This window comes from Sceloporus occidentalis, unplaced genomic scaffold (assembly GCF_023333645.1).
Source record: "Sceloporus occidentalis isolate IW3139 unplaced genomic scaffold, rSceOcc1.0.p SCAF_63, whole genome shotgun sequence".
NCBI classification, from domain to species: domain Eukaryota; kingdom Metazoa; phylum Chordata; class Lepidosauria; order Squamata; family Phrynosomatidae; genus Sceloporus; species Sceloporus occidentalis.
This window is the reverse complement of record NW_028317043.1, coordinates 552,583-570,063: the sequence shown is the minus strand read 5'-3', so window position 1 is coordinate 570,063 and position 17,481 is coordinate 552,583. Positions and strand designations below refer to the sequence as shown.

The 17,481-nt window shown below is 41.1% G+C and overlaps 1 protein-coding gene across 1 annotated transcript in view; it reads right to left on the bottom strand.

Moving 5' to 3' along the window:
- LOC149287165 (ATP-dependent 6-phosphofructokinase, platelet type-like) overlaps nt 1–17,481 on the bottom strand; it is a 35,768-nt gene that overhangs the window by 373 nt on the left and 17,914 nt on the right. Inside the window, exons 9-21 of the mRNA XM_089493227.1 lie at nt 16,799–16,891; nt 15,957–16,082; nt 15,398–15,462; nt 14,670–14,739; nt 13,434–13,580; nt 12,528–12,598; nt 11,181–11,268; nt 9,460–9,612; nt 4,641–4,805; nt 3,430–3,527; nt 2,846–2,975; nt 1,884–1,983; nt 435–540 (exon numbers count right to left, since the gene is read on the bottom strand). Of these exons, the coding sequence (XP_089349353.1) occupies nt 435–540; nt 1,884–1,983; nt 2,846–2,975; nt 3,430–3,527; nt 4,641–4,805; nt 9,460–9,612; nt 11,181–11,268; nt 12,528–12,598; nt 13,434–13,580; nt 14,670–14,739; nt 15,398–15,462; nt 15,957–16,082; nt 16,799–16,891 (1,412 nt within the window). The remainder of the gene's footprint in view (nt 1–434; nt 541–1,883; nt 1,984–2,845; nt 2,976–3,429; nt 3,528–4,640; nt 4,806–9,459; nt 9,613–11,180; nt 11,269–12,527; nt 12,599–13,433; nt 13,581–14,669; nt 14,740–15,397; nt 15,463–15,956; nt 16,083–16,798; nt 16,892–17,481) is intronic.

Here is a 17,481-nt window from a genome sequence, read left to right as displayed (position 1 = left end):
CCAGCCGGGATTTCAGGAGCGCCAGCAGCCCAATAAAAATGCTTGTAAATGATTTAAATCACAGAAACATAGAATTTAAGGGCAGATAAGAACCGGTTCGGCCCATTTTTCGTGATGTAAAGACTTAGACCTTAATCCGCCTTTGGTCTCATCTTAGATTTAGGCAATCGTTGATCACCTTCTAAGCTTGTTTAACCCCGTGATGTGCTGATTGTTGTGGAGGGGTAACCTGGAGGCAGATGTGATGTCAGAGCCGAGAAAGATAAAATCTTAACTGAACATTAATAAAGAATAATGATGACACGAGACGGTATTTAGTGGAGGATCCAGTAATGGATTGGGGTTGAGAAGCGCTATTTACACAAAGCGTTACGATTATTTCTGAAGGCAGCGTAAATAGATAAGTAATCATTTCTCCGATGCTTGCTACTTACTTGAAGTCAGTCTCGTCTTTCAATTGAACGACCGGCTGGAAAAGCAGGTTGCGCCGGCGCATCCCCAACAGGCACACGCTATCCTCTGCATTCGCAAAGATTCTTCCTGAAAACACAATTATGGGTTTTATTTAATGTCCTATCGAGAAAAAGTCACTACTTTCAGGGAACTGATATATATATAAATATATATATATAAATATATATATATATAACTTCCTATAAATAAAAGTTTAAAATGCCATTTTTACTGCTAGGCTCAAATACGCTGGTTATATTTCTTTTATCTTTTTTTTTTTTTTTTTTTTTTTTTTTACACAATAGTTATCGTTTAACAAGGAAAAGTGGTACAGTTATAAAAAAATCTCCTGTGATGTTAATGGAATGCATTTATGATGACGTTTATTTCCATGACAGCCTGACCTGTGCATATTTAATAAATGATTAAAATCACAACAGGAGGCAGAAGGCAAGCACATGTATAACGTAACTAGTCAGAAATACGTAACTTTTTTATGTATTTATTAAAAATAGGCTAAAAGCATTGGTGCTTTGTGTGCCGGTAGCTGGATTAGTAAAGATGAAGCAGGTTTCTGATTTTGATTGAGTTTACGAAAAAACAAGATAGATAAGAACGGTGAAACTTTACCTTCTTCTAAGCATCCGAATAGCCAGCAAGAAAAACAATAAAAAGGCAAAAAAACAGGTTTAGCTATTTGCAGCTCTCTGTTATAAAAGCCAGCGATACATTAAAGAGGAACTAATAAAAATATTTATTATTAAACTAAATGTCTGATTTAAATTTAAACTGTTTCATACGGCCCCCCATCCCCTGGGTCATCTATAAGAAGTTTTCTAACAGACGGCTTTCGTCGGCTCATTTTTATTTGAAACCTTTCTAAAGTCCATGATCTGAATTTTCTGTCTTTTGAATCATGAATCAGAATTCTGTTTTGGGGGTTTTCCCCCTTTCCTTTCTCTGATCTCTCTGTAATAATATACGTTTTGGCACTAATGAAATGCAATAAACACTCAACTTTAAATGCATGTTCTACCCTTTTCTTATTGTAATTTTAAATAAATTAAAATTAAACAAAAAATGTATTAATTAAAAGGAGACGACCCATATCAAGGGGGAATTATTATCTCAGACCTTAATCAGTACTCGCTCTTGTCTTATATTCCGGATCCATATCCCTATCCTGTGCATGTTTAAATTCCTTTACTATATCACCCTCCACCTCATCGGCAGGGAGGCTGTTCCACTTATCTACCACCCTCTCAGTGATTTAACATTTCTTCCATTACATCAAACCTCTCACCCTCTTATTTTAGGGTTGTTGTTTTTTTTTTGAGACATTTCTTCACTAACTCACCAACACGCCATGGAAGGAATTTTGTACAACGAGAAATGTACTCAAGGACCTGAATAGTTAAATCAGTCTCTACCTTTTCGATACGTTTCCTTTAGTTTACGGGAAATCCACTGAACGGCTTTTGCAGAAATTTTTGTGCCAAAATTTCTGTCAAACGGAGAAGGTGCACCCCCCTATGAAACAAAATGCAATGCATACGTTAGAGAAGTCTGCTGTTATTCTGGAGGCTGCCTGAGAGTCACGTGAGATTTTTTTTTTTACTAAAGGGTTAATAAATGCCTGCAGATTGGGGCACGCAGTCATAAATACATCGCACTGAAACACAACTGAATAAATACATCCGTCAGTCTTTTTCTATGTGGTTCTGCAGACGTCTCCAGCGTAGAGGTCTATTCACTAAAGGGAGAGCTGTGGTTTCATCCCTATCAATTCACTATTCCTCCAGGGCTGAGTGGGCCCTGTATAATGCATAATTTAATGGGAGAGGGGACTACGGAGAAATCTCACTGATTTAACTATGCATCATACAGGGGCAGCCAAGCTCTTTCTGCAGCAGAAGCTCAGTCTTAATGATGTACAGTGTAGTCATGGAGTTGAAACCGCAACTCCCCGGATCCACATTAAATGGTGATATTTCCTAGAGGTATTTGTTGTGGTATTGCAAGCCATGGCCAGTAGGTGGCACTGTCTGCCAATTCACCAGATGACATCAGGTTGGGGCCCTGCCCATATCATTGCCACATTCGCCAGACATATGAAAGGGGAGGGGCTTCGCATCTCATTAAAACGATTTCACCTTGCACAGGGAGGCATAATCACATTGTTGTATAACATGCCTGATGAAGGGACTTGAGAGGTCTTGAAAGCTTGCAATCTGTATTTACTCATTTAGCCAATAAAGGTATCATTCAAACTCCACTTGTCTCGTGTAATTCTACAGCTAACACGGTACCAACTCTCATCATAATAATTAAAAGGATATTTCCAGCTTCTGTAGCAACCATTCCCAAATTCCAGCCCTTTGGCCGGCCTTACCTGCTGCATGTGACCCAGTACGTTTTTTCTACAGTCAAACACGCCTTTTCCTTCTTCCAAATACAGCTGGTATATGAAATCCGTCGTGTAGTTCTCATTACAATTCTCATTCCTAAGTGAACAGATAAGGCTTTTCAGTGAGTAATTCATAGGATATCGGTTACATTGTTACCAACATTAATAAGTTATTTAAATGGACATTCATAGGGGCAATAATGCCAGTGTATCAGTATTCTCTCTCTAAGAACGAGAGCTTGAAGTTGTTAAAGTCAATCTTACTTTGTAAAACAAACAAAAAAAAAACCTCCGAAACCCCCTCCCCCCTGCTGTCCACAATTGTCCCTTTCGGCTGCTTGTAAGCAGGAAAGCACTTCTATTAAAATCAACTGGAAGAGTTGCGCATGTGCAGTGCTGAGCAGGAGATGCATATAAGAACTTTAAAGTATAAGGTAACACTAAGCCATCGTATGCATTAAAGGGCATGCGAGGTGAGGAGTGCCCCTTTAATAATGAGCAGATCTGGGTCGAGTTGATGTTAAATGCCCCAAAGACGAAGCTAAGTTCCTCCTGTGTATCTCCGACACTTATTAGTGTCTGTCTTATTCCATAGATCTCCGCACCTGAGAACAAGACCTCTCTGGATGGTGGTCTTCATCTTTTCCGTTAAATGTTCCACGTTTGCCTGTGAAAGGTAACCATGAACATATAAGTCAGCGTGGAGCGGTGCGTGGGGGTTATCGAGCGGCACATTCTTTGCAGAAGAACCTCCACCAGCAGCTCCTTCAAACAATACAGATAAACCCCGTTCCGTAACCCCCAAATGTGACTCCCACTCTTAATACTATTATCCATATTAAATTAACCCAGTTTCATTGGATGGTGTTTAGGTCTTCCATGGACACTGGTCAAAAGTTGTCCCAAAGTTGTCATTGAAGTTCAATGTGGACAGCCGCAAACAGCCCTTAAAATATATAACTAAACCTGTGCGTTTTTCAGATAAAACGTGGAGCTTTTAAACACATTTGGTGAGCCGCATCTAGCCTGTGGGCCACCGGTAGGACAACAATGAGCTAAAGCATTGTCTAGGGTCAGCTAGGAGTGCAGGGCTGGTAGGGGCCACAGCCATCAAGTACTTGGCTGTATTTGAGCAAGTGCATGGAGGAGAGGACAGCGGGGATATAGATCACTTACGAGTATTACCAAATATGCCTCATGTATATACACTATATGGACAAAAGTATTGGGACATGTGACCATTACACAGGAACTTTGATGACATCACATTCTAAATACATAGACATTAATATGTAGTTGGCCCCCCTTTGCAGCTATAACTATTCTGGGAATGTTTTTTCGGAGAGATTATGTGGGGATTTTTGCCCATTCATCCAGTAGAGCGTTTGTGAGGTCAGGCGCTGATGTTGGACGAGACGCCCGGCTCGCAGTCTCCGTTCCGGTTCATCCCAAAGGTGTTCGATGAGGTTGAGGTCAGGGCTCTGCATTCGGTCAAGTTCTTCCACCCCAAATTCATCCCGATACTTTTGTCCATACTGTGTACACTGTAATATGATCAGTTCATATCACTTTATCTCACTTAGATTCCATCTGAGGATGAGACCTCTGAGGACGTTTTCTACGTTGGCCCAATAAAAGGAACCAACTTCGACTAAAGACCTAACCTTCGCTTTGGCCGATACAGATGTATCCCCTTGTGAAAAAAATGAAATACTTTCAAGAACCGTTCTGGGTGCGTTTTTACGCTAATGCTGAGCCTAGAATCAAACCGGTTTCTTACTTGGAGTTCACGGATGTCGAACTGTTCTTCGAAGATGTATGCGGCGTCAGCACCGGCAGCCAGGGCGCCCATGTTGGCTAAATAACCGCAGTATCCTCCCATGGTTTCAATGATGAACACCCGACGCTTTGTCCCACTGGCTGATTGCTTGATGCGATCGCAAGTCTGATATAAAATGTATGTTACAAAAATTCAATGCAAGCTGACCTTGAGTTAACCAGATTTCTATAATTTTTTTGTGTGCAATAACACTAATTCACTAATATATTATTTAAAGGTTGAACGTTCTGAATATCTCGAATCGTAAGCCGGGTAATTAAAAAAATAAGAGGAGGAACATTTAAATGCATTTGCTTTTGGGCTTAAGTCCCCTGCAAACAGATATCTTGTCATACTGCACTGCGCATGCTCAAGGCAACACCGAACAATGTATTTATATGAAGACCCCTTTTTAACTGCTTCAATGCTGGACTGCCCACCTCAGAGGAACACTGTCGATTGGGAAGACTCTCCTCAGTCAGTAATGGCCATTTATGTGTGAAAATAGATAATTTATTTAAAATAATGAAACCAAACAGTTTATGACCTTATTTTATTAAATGCCGTTTGTCTCTTTGTTTTTAAAAAGTTATAATAATAACAAATCTCGGAACAAAGACAGAAATGAGGCCCCTACAAATATTCCCACTTGGCCCATGGGCTCTGGAGATCAGAGGCGAGACATCTGAGGCAGTATTTGACCTTCAGTCCTAGACAGAGCAATCTTTCAGCCCCGCTTACTTATTCTCTAAAGCCCATCTACTATCATTCAAGATTATTGAGAGCTAGACCTTCCCCTGCTCATGGTTAACCCGCCTCCGCAACTCAGCTGTGGCCCCTCCCACAAAGAGCAGGAGTGGGGGTGCTCAGGGGACGAGCCGTAGGAATGTCCCATGCATGCAAATAAATAAGAGCTCTGGTTATCTCCCTGTCCAGATTTTTATAGTCACCAGGGGGCGCTGTGCAGAGTCAGTGTGTTATATTAGTTGATTTATTGACCTGGGAGGTGGGAAGCCATGTGCCTGGAGACCTAGGGAGGTCTCAATCTGTAGAAAGAGGTACAGTATGTCTAATATTGTCGTAGGGATTTTAGATAAAAAGGTAAACTGCACATCAAGCAGACTTTGTCATCCACAGATTTATAATTTTTATGTGCCGTTGATGCCATGTGCATACATTTAACCCTAGAGTGCCGGCGGTGCAACCACTGAGCCGACTGGCAGCCATCTTTACCGCTCCAGAATGAAGTTTTTAAAAAATCAATAAGTAGGGTATAAACTGGAATTTGGTGAACACTTTCCTGCCCGTTTGCACTTCATTTTTCAGAATGTTCTTCTATTATATTTATTATGTTACCCCCCCGTTACAGATCCCTGTAAAAAACGGTATAATGTTTATTATGTGACCCCCGTTTTGTTTTTTTTAAACGGTACATTTTGCAGATGTATTTATTGTTTATTATGTGACCCCCGTTACAGTTATTACTTTGTTTGTTTAGTGTACGACGCACTTCATGTTTATTATTTTAGTTGAAATGTAAAAATGTTCTTACCTCCATGATAGCATTGAGAGCGGTATCAGCGCCAAGACTTAAATCAGTGCCGGGGACATTGTTGCTAATGGTGGCGGGAACAATGCACATGGGAATGCAAAACTCCTCGTAGCGAGTGCGAGCCTCGGCCAACTGGAGCAAACTCTCAAAAGCCTGAAGCAGCCCCGTGAATAACGTTAGCAGACTGTTACATGCTTACTCAGTGCGAGCGGCCCCTGCCGTGCGTGGGGAGGTCTGGCTTCCCATAGGCGGAAAAATGAAATTAGCGCTCTTCTGCCGGCGATACTTTGCCGACTCCGTAAAATGGTTAATAAACCTGCGCGAGTGGACATCTTTAGTGCCCGGGAGTAAAGAATGGATGGGGGGGGGATTGCATTGGTGCACATTCCTTTCTGAAGTGAGTAGAAAGTGTTACCATGTCAGCCATGGGAATATAAGAAGCACGCGGAGTCAACATGATCATTTTACTGGCTGAGTGGAATTAGAGTGCAAGCTCTTAGGACAATTTAGGCCTCTTCTTCAGGACCAATCCCCATTATTTGTCTCAGAAGCTATTGCTCTAATTCTACTTCGACGACCGATAAAAAGCATCACCTTTACTCCACTTGTTTTCTGCAGTGAGTTCAGATAGTTCAGTATTAGTGCGGGAATAAGAATTAATGGTGAGTGTCGGAGGAAAATCAGCAGTCGTTAAAGAATTATTGCAGTTAGAATTTTAGAGAAGCAGGATCATCGTCTATATATATTCTTGTGTTATCATCGTTATATTCTGCATTTTATTTATTAGCGGAAAGATACAGAAGAAAATAGTTAAATGCATTTTAATCCTTCCTGGAGCTGGTGTTTCTTTTTATTTATTGGTAATCGGATTAATAAACTCTAAAAGGTATTTAAACCTCAGTGGCTCAGATTGAGCTAAAATGCATGTAACGGTGTTTTTTTATGTAGGTGCAGACTGCAAGAATACTTTTGGCGGTGGAGAATCGCTCATATCAAGTAAAGCCAAGACAAATAGCGCCTTTCAGACGACCAGCTGTGATTGGGTGAGATTTCAGCGTTTTGGTCTAATTTACTACTATTCCGATGACTACGGAAATGTTAGATATTCAAGGATTAGACGGGTTTCGGTTAGTGTTATATTATATCAGGAGTTCATTTCTGTAACTTTACTGAAAAAAAGGGGAACCGTCGCCTTTACTGCTTCGGGCACGACTACTTTTATCAACGGGTAGAATTGCTTTGCGAGTATTTAAAGGGAAGGGATTATTATACCACTGGGTAGCTGGCAGAACTAGAATTATCTATTATTCCTGCCCTGGACACATTATTATTATTTATTGTTTTATATAGTGCCATCAAATTACAAAGGCTGCCTAAACCAATCAGCAACTTAAATAGTGCAGAGATAACATAATAGCGAGGAATAATTCTACAGGTCCTGAGAACCTGAGAAGTTTTATTTATATATATATATATATTTATTTATCTAAATAACTTATCTAATAAAACACATTGCCTATAGAAAGGAATGGTTTGGTTGTTAAGAAGAGTCTTAGAAAATCTCACCCATGATGACGTGTATATATAGCACGCATTTCCATACAAGCACATTTAGATGTATGGCTGGATGGCTCGATGTATTTATGTAATGTATTTGCGAGTTTTAAAGCAACAATACTCAAGTAATTTGTCTCAGCTACATGCGACTGTATCGGAGATCGTTAAATGATAATAGACTGAAACGTATTATATATATACATATATATATAATACGATATTGGATATATATATATATATATATATATATATATATATCCAATGAAATGGGAACTAAGTTTAATTATAAAAATATAAATATAATTGAAAATTGCATTTAGCTTTCCTTCCGCGCAGAAGTTCTTTGTTCTTCACTTGCATGACATCACTGCTACTTTGACATCCTATGTTTGCGGCCCTACGGAGGGGACAGAGGGTCATACTTCCTCGATGAAGCAGTTAGTGAAATATGAGCCATATTCACATAGAGAGGTTTGCGCACCAGTAGAAAGTAGCAGCGACGTGGCCCAAGTAAAGGAGAACTATTTTGGAAGAATGCAGCGGGGAAATGGCACTTCTTCCCAGAAGGAATGGTTAACTGTGATCTTTAATATATATATATATATATATTATTTTTTTATTTATAGTTTTGGGCCATTTTGGGGCTCAGGTTTGGGGACAAGTAAAATAAAGTGAATATTATGGGTTATTTGGGGTAGTGGCATCATTTTTATTTGTGTGACCTTCCTTGGCTGCAACAGTTACTGTTCCTGCTGGGCAGCATAGGGTTAATTATGCCTATAGGGATCAGTGAAGCACACGGCAAGTGCTTCACTGATGACAGTGTTCCACAAGCAGTGTTTTATGTTGCCTCTCTCCCCAGGCGTTGAGGGGGGCACACTCATGCGCTCCCAATGCATTCGCCCCCTAGGCCAACCGGTTCTCGAGGCAGCAGGCAGCGAGCCAAACACCTCTGCAGAGCGTTTCACAAAGAAAAGCACTTTGCGGAGTCAGGGGAGGCTGGGATTGAGCGGAGTGTTTTTCGTGTTCTCGTGTGACAGGTGGGATGAATTGATGACGGACAACATTCACTACAGTTGAAAACCAGAAGCACAAAATAGGAAAGAAGCAGGAATTAAACGCCAACAAGCGGGCAGAGCCCTACAGAACTTGGGCTACGGACATTGTGAATGGAACGAGGCAGCGGATGCAAGCGATGGATTCATAAAATAAATGCCGGAGAGGATTAGAAAGCACCATGCAGCATGCAGTACTTACCATACCACCGCCGCCTGCTCGTTTATTTACCAGAACCTCATAGAACTTACACAGGAACATAGAACTTGATGACAGAGAAGAGCCATGCGGCCCATCTGGTCTGCCCATCATTCCTGCTGTAAAGACCTAGACCAACAAGTTCATGTTCTTGTCTTAGACTCAGTAGATGTATGCCTATGCCATACATGTTTAAATCCCCTCGCCATATTAGCCACTTCTGCTGGGAGGCTGATCTATTTATCTACCACCCTCTTGGTAAAGTAAAACTTCAAACTTCTTTACGTTATATCTTAACCTTTGACCTTTACATAAATGTGATGTACATCAGATAATCTTGTTCTGGTAAATAAACAGAGGCACTGTTTTATAGAATGTGTTACTCAAGTGCACTCAAACATATCTGATCCGACTTACATCTGTTATAGTGTTCAGAGCGGTATCTGCACCAATGCTGAAATCAGAACCCGGTACATTGTTGGAGACAGTGGCCGGGACCATGACCATAGGGATACAGAGCTCTTCATACTTCCCTCGGGCATCGGCCAGTTCCAGCAGTCCCAGGTAGGCCTGAGATGCGTCATTTATAGCGTGGGGAGGAAAAAAAAAACAAGACACGATCTTTGTAGGAGAATAGAATTAACATCGAATGTCTTAGGGAGCCACGGGGAGAGCCATTTCTACCACAGCACACTACGGAAGGAACCGCTACGCACGACAAAAATCAAAGGCAAGTCAACAAATAAAAGACGAGTCGAGTAAAACAATATAAAAAAACAACAGAAATTACACAACCAATTTACAAAAACTGATAATAACAGGACTTCTGGAGAGCAATAATTAAAAAGAACGGTTGTACCAAACGTTAATGATGAAAACACTAATCTGTAAAAAATAATACCCTCTAAAACTATGCTAGCTTCAAACAATCACCAAATGGGCCATCTTTAACATTCTTTATATATATATATATGCACATACAACATATATACATACATTACAGATATATATATATACACACACACACACAATGTACCGTATTGGCTCGGATATAGGCCGCCCCCGTATATAGGCCGCACCCTAAAAGTTTGGTGCTTTTTTAAAGAAAAAGTTTCTTTCTTTAAAAAAGCACCAAAAAAACATGCTGCCACTCTGCCCCCCCCCCCGAGATATGCTGCCACTGTCCCCCCCCCGAGATATGCTGCCACTGCCCCCCCCCCGAGATATGCTGCCACTGTCGTCCCCCCGAGATATGCTGCCACTCCCCCCCCCCCCCGAGATATGCTGCCACTGTCCTCCTCTGCCCCCCGACTTACCGGAGCTGACTCCCGGGTGTCTTGCGGGGCCGGCGGGGGACATCTACGCAATACGCGTATACGCTGAGTGCCGGCACCGGAAGTTGTATACGCGTATTGCGTAGATGTCCCCCGCCGGCCCCGCAAGACACCCGGGAGTCTGCTCCGGTAAGTCAGGCGGGGGGCCAGAGGTAAAACGCATCGTGCGGTTAGACAACCGCACGATGCGCTTAGACAACCTCCCGTGCCGGCACCCCCCCCCCGTGGGAAGTGCTGGCAGGGGAGGCTGTCTGAGCGTATCGGGGAGTAGGATGCAGGTCCCCTGCACCGCTGCGGGGGATCTGTATCCAAACCCCGCTGCCTGCCCGGCGCCCGGGACTGCATGTCCCGGGCGTTGGGCGCTAGACCCCGAATATAGGCCGCACCCCCACTTTAAAGACTTAAAGTGGGGGAAAAAAGTGCGGCCTATATCCGAGCCAATACGGTAATAATCTATATACATACGCACACATATATGTATTATATATATAAATATATATATATATATGCAACTATATGGTAATAGCTTTCCAATTTGTAGCAAAATTTGCACAATTTTAACGGATCTGTACTCTAAACACATTACTTTTGTTTTGTGATATTGTGTATAATAATTATTATTATTTGGAAGAGTTTGAAATGAAAAGTTTTCAATCTACTTATTATTATCTAAATCTTTTCTGTGTCAGATGAAAACAAATCGTTTTGAAATAGACGATCAATGAAAATGTTAGCAGCGTTATGTTCATATTTTTTTGTGTGTGTTTTGTAGGCAGTGAATAAATTAAAGGTTGCGGCAATTACCTCAAATCCTCCAATAACGAGGAGGGCGTTGATGTTATGAGCGCGTATCTGGTCTGCAATCTTATCCAGGTACTTAGCGGGAAGAGTACTACAATACAAATACAACTATTTATTCCAAACACTATACATATATATAAACAAACATGAAATGGATCAGAAATCTAGCGCAGACGGGGTTAATGTTGTAAATAACTATTGTAGCTGGAAACGGCTGATTTTGAAAAGGGAATCTCAACATAGCCGTACAGAGGCCCTTTATCACTCCCATCACTCCTGTGTTCCAATGGCCCTTTATCACTCCCATCACTCCTGTGTTCCAATGGCCCTTTATCACTCCCATCACTCCTGTGTTCCAATGGCCCTTTATCACTCCCATCACTCCTGTGTTCCAATGGCCCTTTATCACTCCCATCACTCCTGTGTTCCAATGGCCCCTTATCACTCCCATCCCTCCTGTGTTCCAATGGCCCTTTATCACTCCCATCACTCCTGTGTTCCAATGGCCCTTTATCACTCCCATCACTCCTGTGTTCCAATGGCCCTTTATCACTCCCATCACTCCTGTGTTCCAATGGCCCTTTATCACTCCCATCCCTCCTGTGTTCCAATGGCCCCTTATCACTCCCATCCCTCCTGTGTTCCAATGGCCCTTTATCACTCCCATCACTCCTGTGTTCCAATGGCCCTTTATCACTCCCATCACTCCTGCGTTCCAATGGCCCTTTATCACTCCCATCACTCCTGTGTTCCAATGGCCCTTTATCACTCCCATCACCCCTGCGTTCCAATGGCCCCTTATCACTCCCATCACTCCTGTGTTCCAATGCCCCGTTGTGTTCGTGAATCCAATTTTATGTATAACAGGCTAATTGATCGTTAGAAACCCTTTTGTAATTATGTTACAGTGAGAAATGTCCTTGTTTTCCATGAAAACAGCTCAGTGACCCCAAACCTTTGAAAGGTAGTGCATTACAGTATAAAATAATTTATCGTCTAACCAAAGTCACACGTAAAATCCATGAAATCCCTAAATAAATAGTGGAATTCTTTTATGTAGCCCCTCCAAATGCATTAAAATGTGGTACACGGGCATGTAGAAGGTAAGCAAAAATGTGCTTTGCTTCCCGTTATACCCCATATAAAAATGGCTCCTCAGGCAGCTGCCTAATGTGTGAAGCATCCACGGGACGGTGTGTGTGGCCGGTGTTGGCCAACGTCCGGTCTGCGAGGGCCTAGGTCGGCTTTCACTACATTTCATCCACATCAAGACCATGTAGTCAGTGAATAGAATGAGCTCTAACACACATTTAAATCACTATGCAGATATTGTTTCATTATGACAATTACCGTTTAGTTCCAAGAAGTGATCCACCTTGACCTGTCCAGCCGCCAACGTCTCCCCATTTTATCTCTTTAATCTAAGAGAAAGAATGGATTATTATGAATGTGTGATGGTTTGGTTCTTCGGCAACCCTATTGTGCTACATGTAACTGCAGCAACACGCATGCGTCATATAATAGATGCATTTATTATTTTTAAAGCACCACCTCAGGACACAGAAGAACAAGAAACACTCACAGTATGTCCATGTCCATTGAAGGATAGAATGAGCACATTCAACCTCAGGCATTTTCATTAATTCATGCGACATTCAGAGTTTTTCAGATCTCTGTGTTCCATAGACTTTAGTAATTTAACTCTTTAAAACTCATTGACCTTATAGCTTGTAGGATTAAAATAATACCATCTATCAGGGTCTCAATGACACATTGGAACTCTATCTCAGCCCTAAAGAGGCGAGGACCCACATCCCAAATATGATCTCACATCATTTCTCATGTGTTGAGTGTGACTAAACTGTCCTTCTTTGGGGGTGTTTAAGGTAAGGGGCACTCATTTAGATTACACGAGTGTCTAATCAGGGGTATGTACACCATCTAAACAAATGGCATGTTCCATGATGTGATATGGTAACCATAAAGAGAGAACTTCCTAAATTAAGAAATCCTAAACCTGATTTTCTAAATCTGAAATAAGCATATAAAGTATTTAATTGCATGTTTTAATAACCATAACAGGCAGGGAATTATTATTCCATTGCTCTGTACTTCTAAAAGCGTCAAAAAGCTACTCAAGCAATGGTGAGCTCTTACAGCATCCTTGAATAAGCGTGCCAAGTGTATTAATGGTTAGAAGTGCTAATCAGGCAATTACAATTATACGATGTTTATAGCAGACATGGAATTACAAACCTGCCCCTTGGCAAATCCTTCAAATCCGTCGTTGACTGCAAACATTTTGTGTCCTTCAGTAATTCCCACCCTGACCGCAGACCTCACGGCCCCATTCATACCGGCTGCGGGAGCTCCGACATTTAAAACCGCCACGTTGAAATTACTCTGCGAAGGACAAAAAAAAATATACTAGGAAACAGAACATTTCTATCATATGCCAGTCAGAACAGCATTTCTAGCGCTCATCTGCTGTTTCGTAGAGGGCTGTCAAGAGACTGAAGTTGTACCGACAATAATTTCTATACGATGCTTTTGCGCTTGGGACAAACACTGTTGAGTTAAATCGGCCTAATTGGCCTTTAAATTAAATGCCTTTTCAGTTCCTCATAGGGGGTCCAACGTTCGGGAGGTTTGTAGTAACCTGGGCACTGAAACTTCCAGGTCTGCCAAGGTGAAATCAATGAAGCCAGAGAATGAATGGCGGATGGTAAATTGTCATTAACCACAGGGATTAGTGAATAGACACCTAAGTGCATTCACATAATGACCTTGGGAGTATTTCAAGGAAATACAGACTCCAGACTGCCATAGCAAACTTCTGTATCTAATTAAAATGGTCTGACAGATGCAGTTCATCAAAAGAACTCTCAACCACAACTCCTCAGATATCAAGCTCCAGTTCTTGAATGAATACATAGGGTTCTAGAAGTGTTGCTTGACTCTGGTAGCTCTCAAGCCGAGGAGGTAACTTGGCCGAATTAACCCATTTCAAGTCTCTCGATGAGTTGCTCTGAATCGCTATCAAGTTTCCATCAAGTTCAACCTAACTACTGTTCAGTTTCACTCAACGGCAGTCAACCCAACTGCTATGGAAATGATTGAGAAGTCCGACGGTCAAGTTAGTCTTGCCGGGTTGAGTCAATCTGGTACTTTGTTCATTATTCCATATACAAAAGACCAATTTATACATAGAAAGGTCAGAATATCAATTTGCTGATTTTATATTAGATGTTGTTTTTTACGTAGGACACCAAGAGGAGTCCTTAATGCAAATATTTGGGAAGCATTAATGATGAACTTTGTGGTCTGGAGTTCGGTGTATAGTTGATGCTGCTACAAAACATTAGATGACATCACAAAGCAAATGAACAATTTTCTAGACTGTTGCCAATTCCTGAATATAACTTGCCTTTCCTGGTTTGAATTTCTGTATGCGATATTATTTTATAGCATGCGTCAAACAACGTCTCTTACCTTCGGGAGTTCAGACACGGCTTTCTTATGGGAGAGTAGCTTATATGTGTTGAGATTGTTTTCAAAGCTCCTAAAACCACAATAGACACAGTTATCGAGAAAACCTTTTTTTTATCTTACTTGGTATGTTTATTTGTATGTTTTTAGAACTTTTTAATTTTCTAATTTTACAGCCTTTGGTTATGTGCTGATGTATATTAAAGGAACTATGCATTAAATGCATTGGGGTCCTATCACAAAGGACCCCAAAATACATTTAATATGAATATAGTGCTGAAGATGTCTTTTAACAGATTAAAATGTGTTCCAGAAGACAATATGATTTTACTAGATGGCTTATAAGACAATTTACTGCTACCCAGTTATGTGCCACACTTTTTTTCAACATACAATGTATTTACATGTATGGATTTGGTTCACCTGTCCTGATCCTTATGTTTTAAATTATCAGAAAAAGGGCTTAGAAGAGAATCTGACTTATTTATGAAAATGGACAAAGCACACATTTTTTAGCCTAATGTGACCAAATTACCTCTTTCTCAAATTAATTTCTTCAAATGTTAAATTAATAGTCAATACCGAATAGATTTTTGACCTTATAAATCCTCTAGAATGAATCAATTCGTGACTCGCCCTAACCAAAGAGTAAATGTGGCAGAAGCTCATAAAACCACACTGCAAGTGTATATTTTTTCACAAATTTTGCAGATTTAGTTAATATTACGTACCTTCCACGCAACCTCACAGCATCCTCAAACCTTCTTTCATCCATTGCTTTTTGGACTTCTTGGGTCTTACAAATGACAAAAAACAAAAGACATATCATCAGTCACTAATGAGTTAAATTTGGTTTAAGTCGCCCGTTGACTAGATCTTGGTTTCACTGCTGCTCAAATTATTTAAAAAAAATAATAAATAAAATAAACCGGACCTGTCCTTTTAAATGTCATGAACAAGAAGAGCAAGACAAGAAAGAAGATCATAGGCATGTGTAACAATACTGAATTGCTATTAATATTGTATGTAAGGTATGTCTTGAGTGATAAAGAGTTTTTACCCAATCTTCTCTAGGGGGCCAGTGTTGGTCTCCCCTTCCTTCAACACCAAGACCCAAAAAAAATGTATTCCAAGTTGATAAGAAATCCAATTAGACTTTAAAATATCAGTTTGGTGGACAATTATGAATGGTTAATTTACGGATGGAAAAGAATCAGCGCCAATGGTAATGCCTGCTACGTCCGACAAGCTTTAGTTAATACCCGGCTTTAAAGCGGCTCAGATACGTACCATCTGCACACATTCCATGAGCGGCAGACGTACAGCTTGGTTTCCGCATAAAGACACCACGCAGGCCGGAGTCTCCGGTGTAGCCTCGAGGAGGGCCAAGACGCATTCGACTCCCATTCGACTTGCCTATACAGAAAGGGAAATAGGTGTCCTTCTCGATATATAGAACAGGACGGGACAACTGCGGCCCCAGACAGTATGGATACTTGCAATGGAACTTTGGTTTCGGTTGTACCTTCTCATTCTATAAACATTTGCGTTGGGGGGCTTCCTAAATAATTTGGCTAGCAACATCGCAGTGTTTCCTCTAAGGGGAGCGAATTAGTGCGGAAAAAAGTTAAAAGAGGACGTCTCACAAAAATGCATTAACCCCTTAAAAGTGCTTGGCATATTTTTAACATAGAATTTAATGACAGATAAGGAACTTGGAATAATCATCTCAGAAGGAACAATTAAGTAAAATTAGTGGTACATTTTCTCTATATTTCTGTTTCCATATAGTTGTCTCTGCTGGAAGGAGACTTCCACGTCATTAATGGTGTGTGTTTTTACATATTATACTGGCCTACTTTATCTCAAACAGTAGAAGCTCACTGGAGTTGACTCTTCTTAATGCATTAATCAACTCAGGGGCTTGGAATCTGGGTCACTGAATGTGCCTCGTAGCCAAGCATGCCTATAATAGTCAAAAAAAAACAAAACTCTAAAAAAACCAACATGCATCTCAAATAAAAACCAATTACTATGTTCCTCCTACAATTTGCTTTAAAAAAAAATGGGTACACCACGGGGGCCGAGGGAAGGGAAGCTCATAAAGATCCAGAAGACCCCAAAGAACATACCAATATTCTATCGAAGGCTGAAGGTGTTCCACCTCTTTGAACGTGACCCAGTATAGTTACACGCGTGTCAAATCCCAGTCGTTTGACCACCAGCTGAAAAGAGTTTCAAAAAGTTTGTTTAATGACATTTTTCTGCCTTTTTACTAATATATTTTATAGTATCGAAAGCATTTACGCCATGTGGATTTAGTTCCTAAAATATCTGGCGGTCTAAAGGGAAACATTTAAATCTGTTGATAAATGGGCCACCTGAAGCTGTTCTTTTGTTTAGATTTATATCCCCCCATCTTCATCAGCTGACGTCCCCCTCTCGACAGGATACATGACCCCCAGTCGTCACGATAAGTTTTGGTGGGGAGCGGACACGAAGCACGTACACGTACAGCTACAGCAGACGGATTCTAATTACGGCTTGAGGATTATAAATAGGTCTTGTCATTGATGGTCACCAGATGGTGTGCCATGATAATGAATGAAGACGGCCCGCCTCAGGTGTATTCCTCGAGAGAGAGACAGGCGCAGGCACGAGGGAGGGCAAGAGACGGGGGAGACCGATAGAAGAGAGAGACACAAAATAAACATACATGTGGCAGAGATGCGGCAAAAAGGATGTGGGGGGAGAGTGAAATGGGGGGAAAAAGGGAGGAGAGAGAATTCTTGACAATTTTCTTGATTTGGTTTTT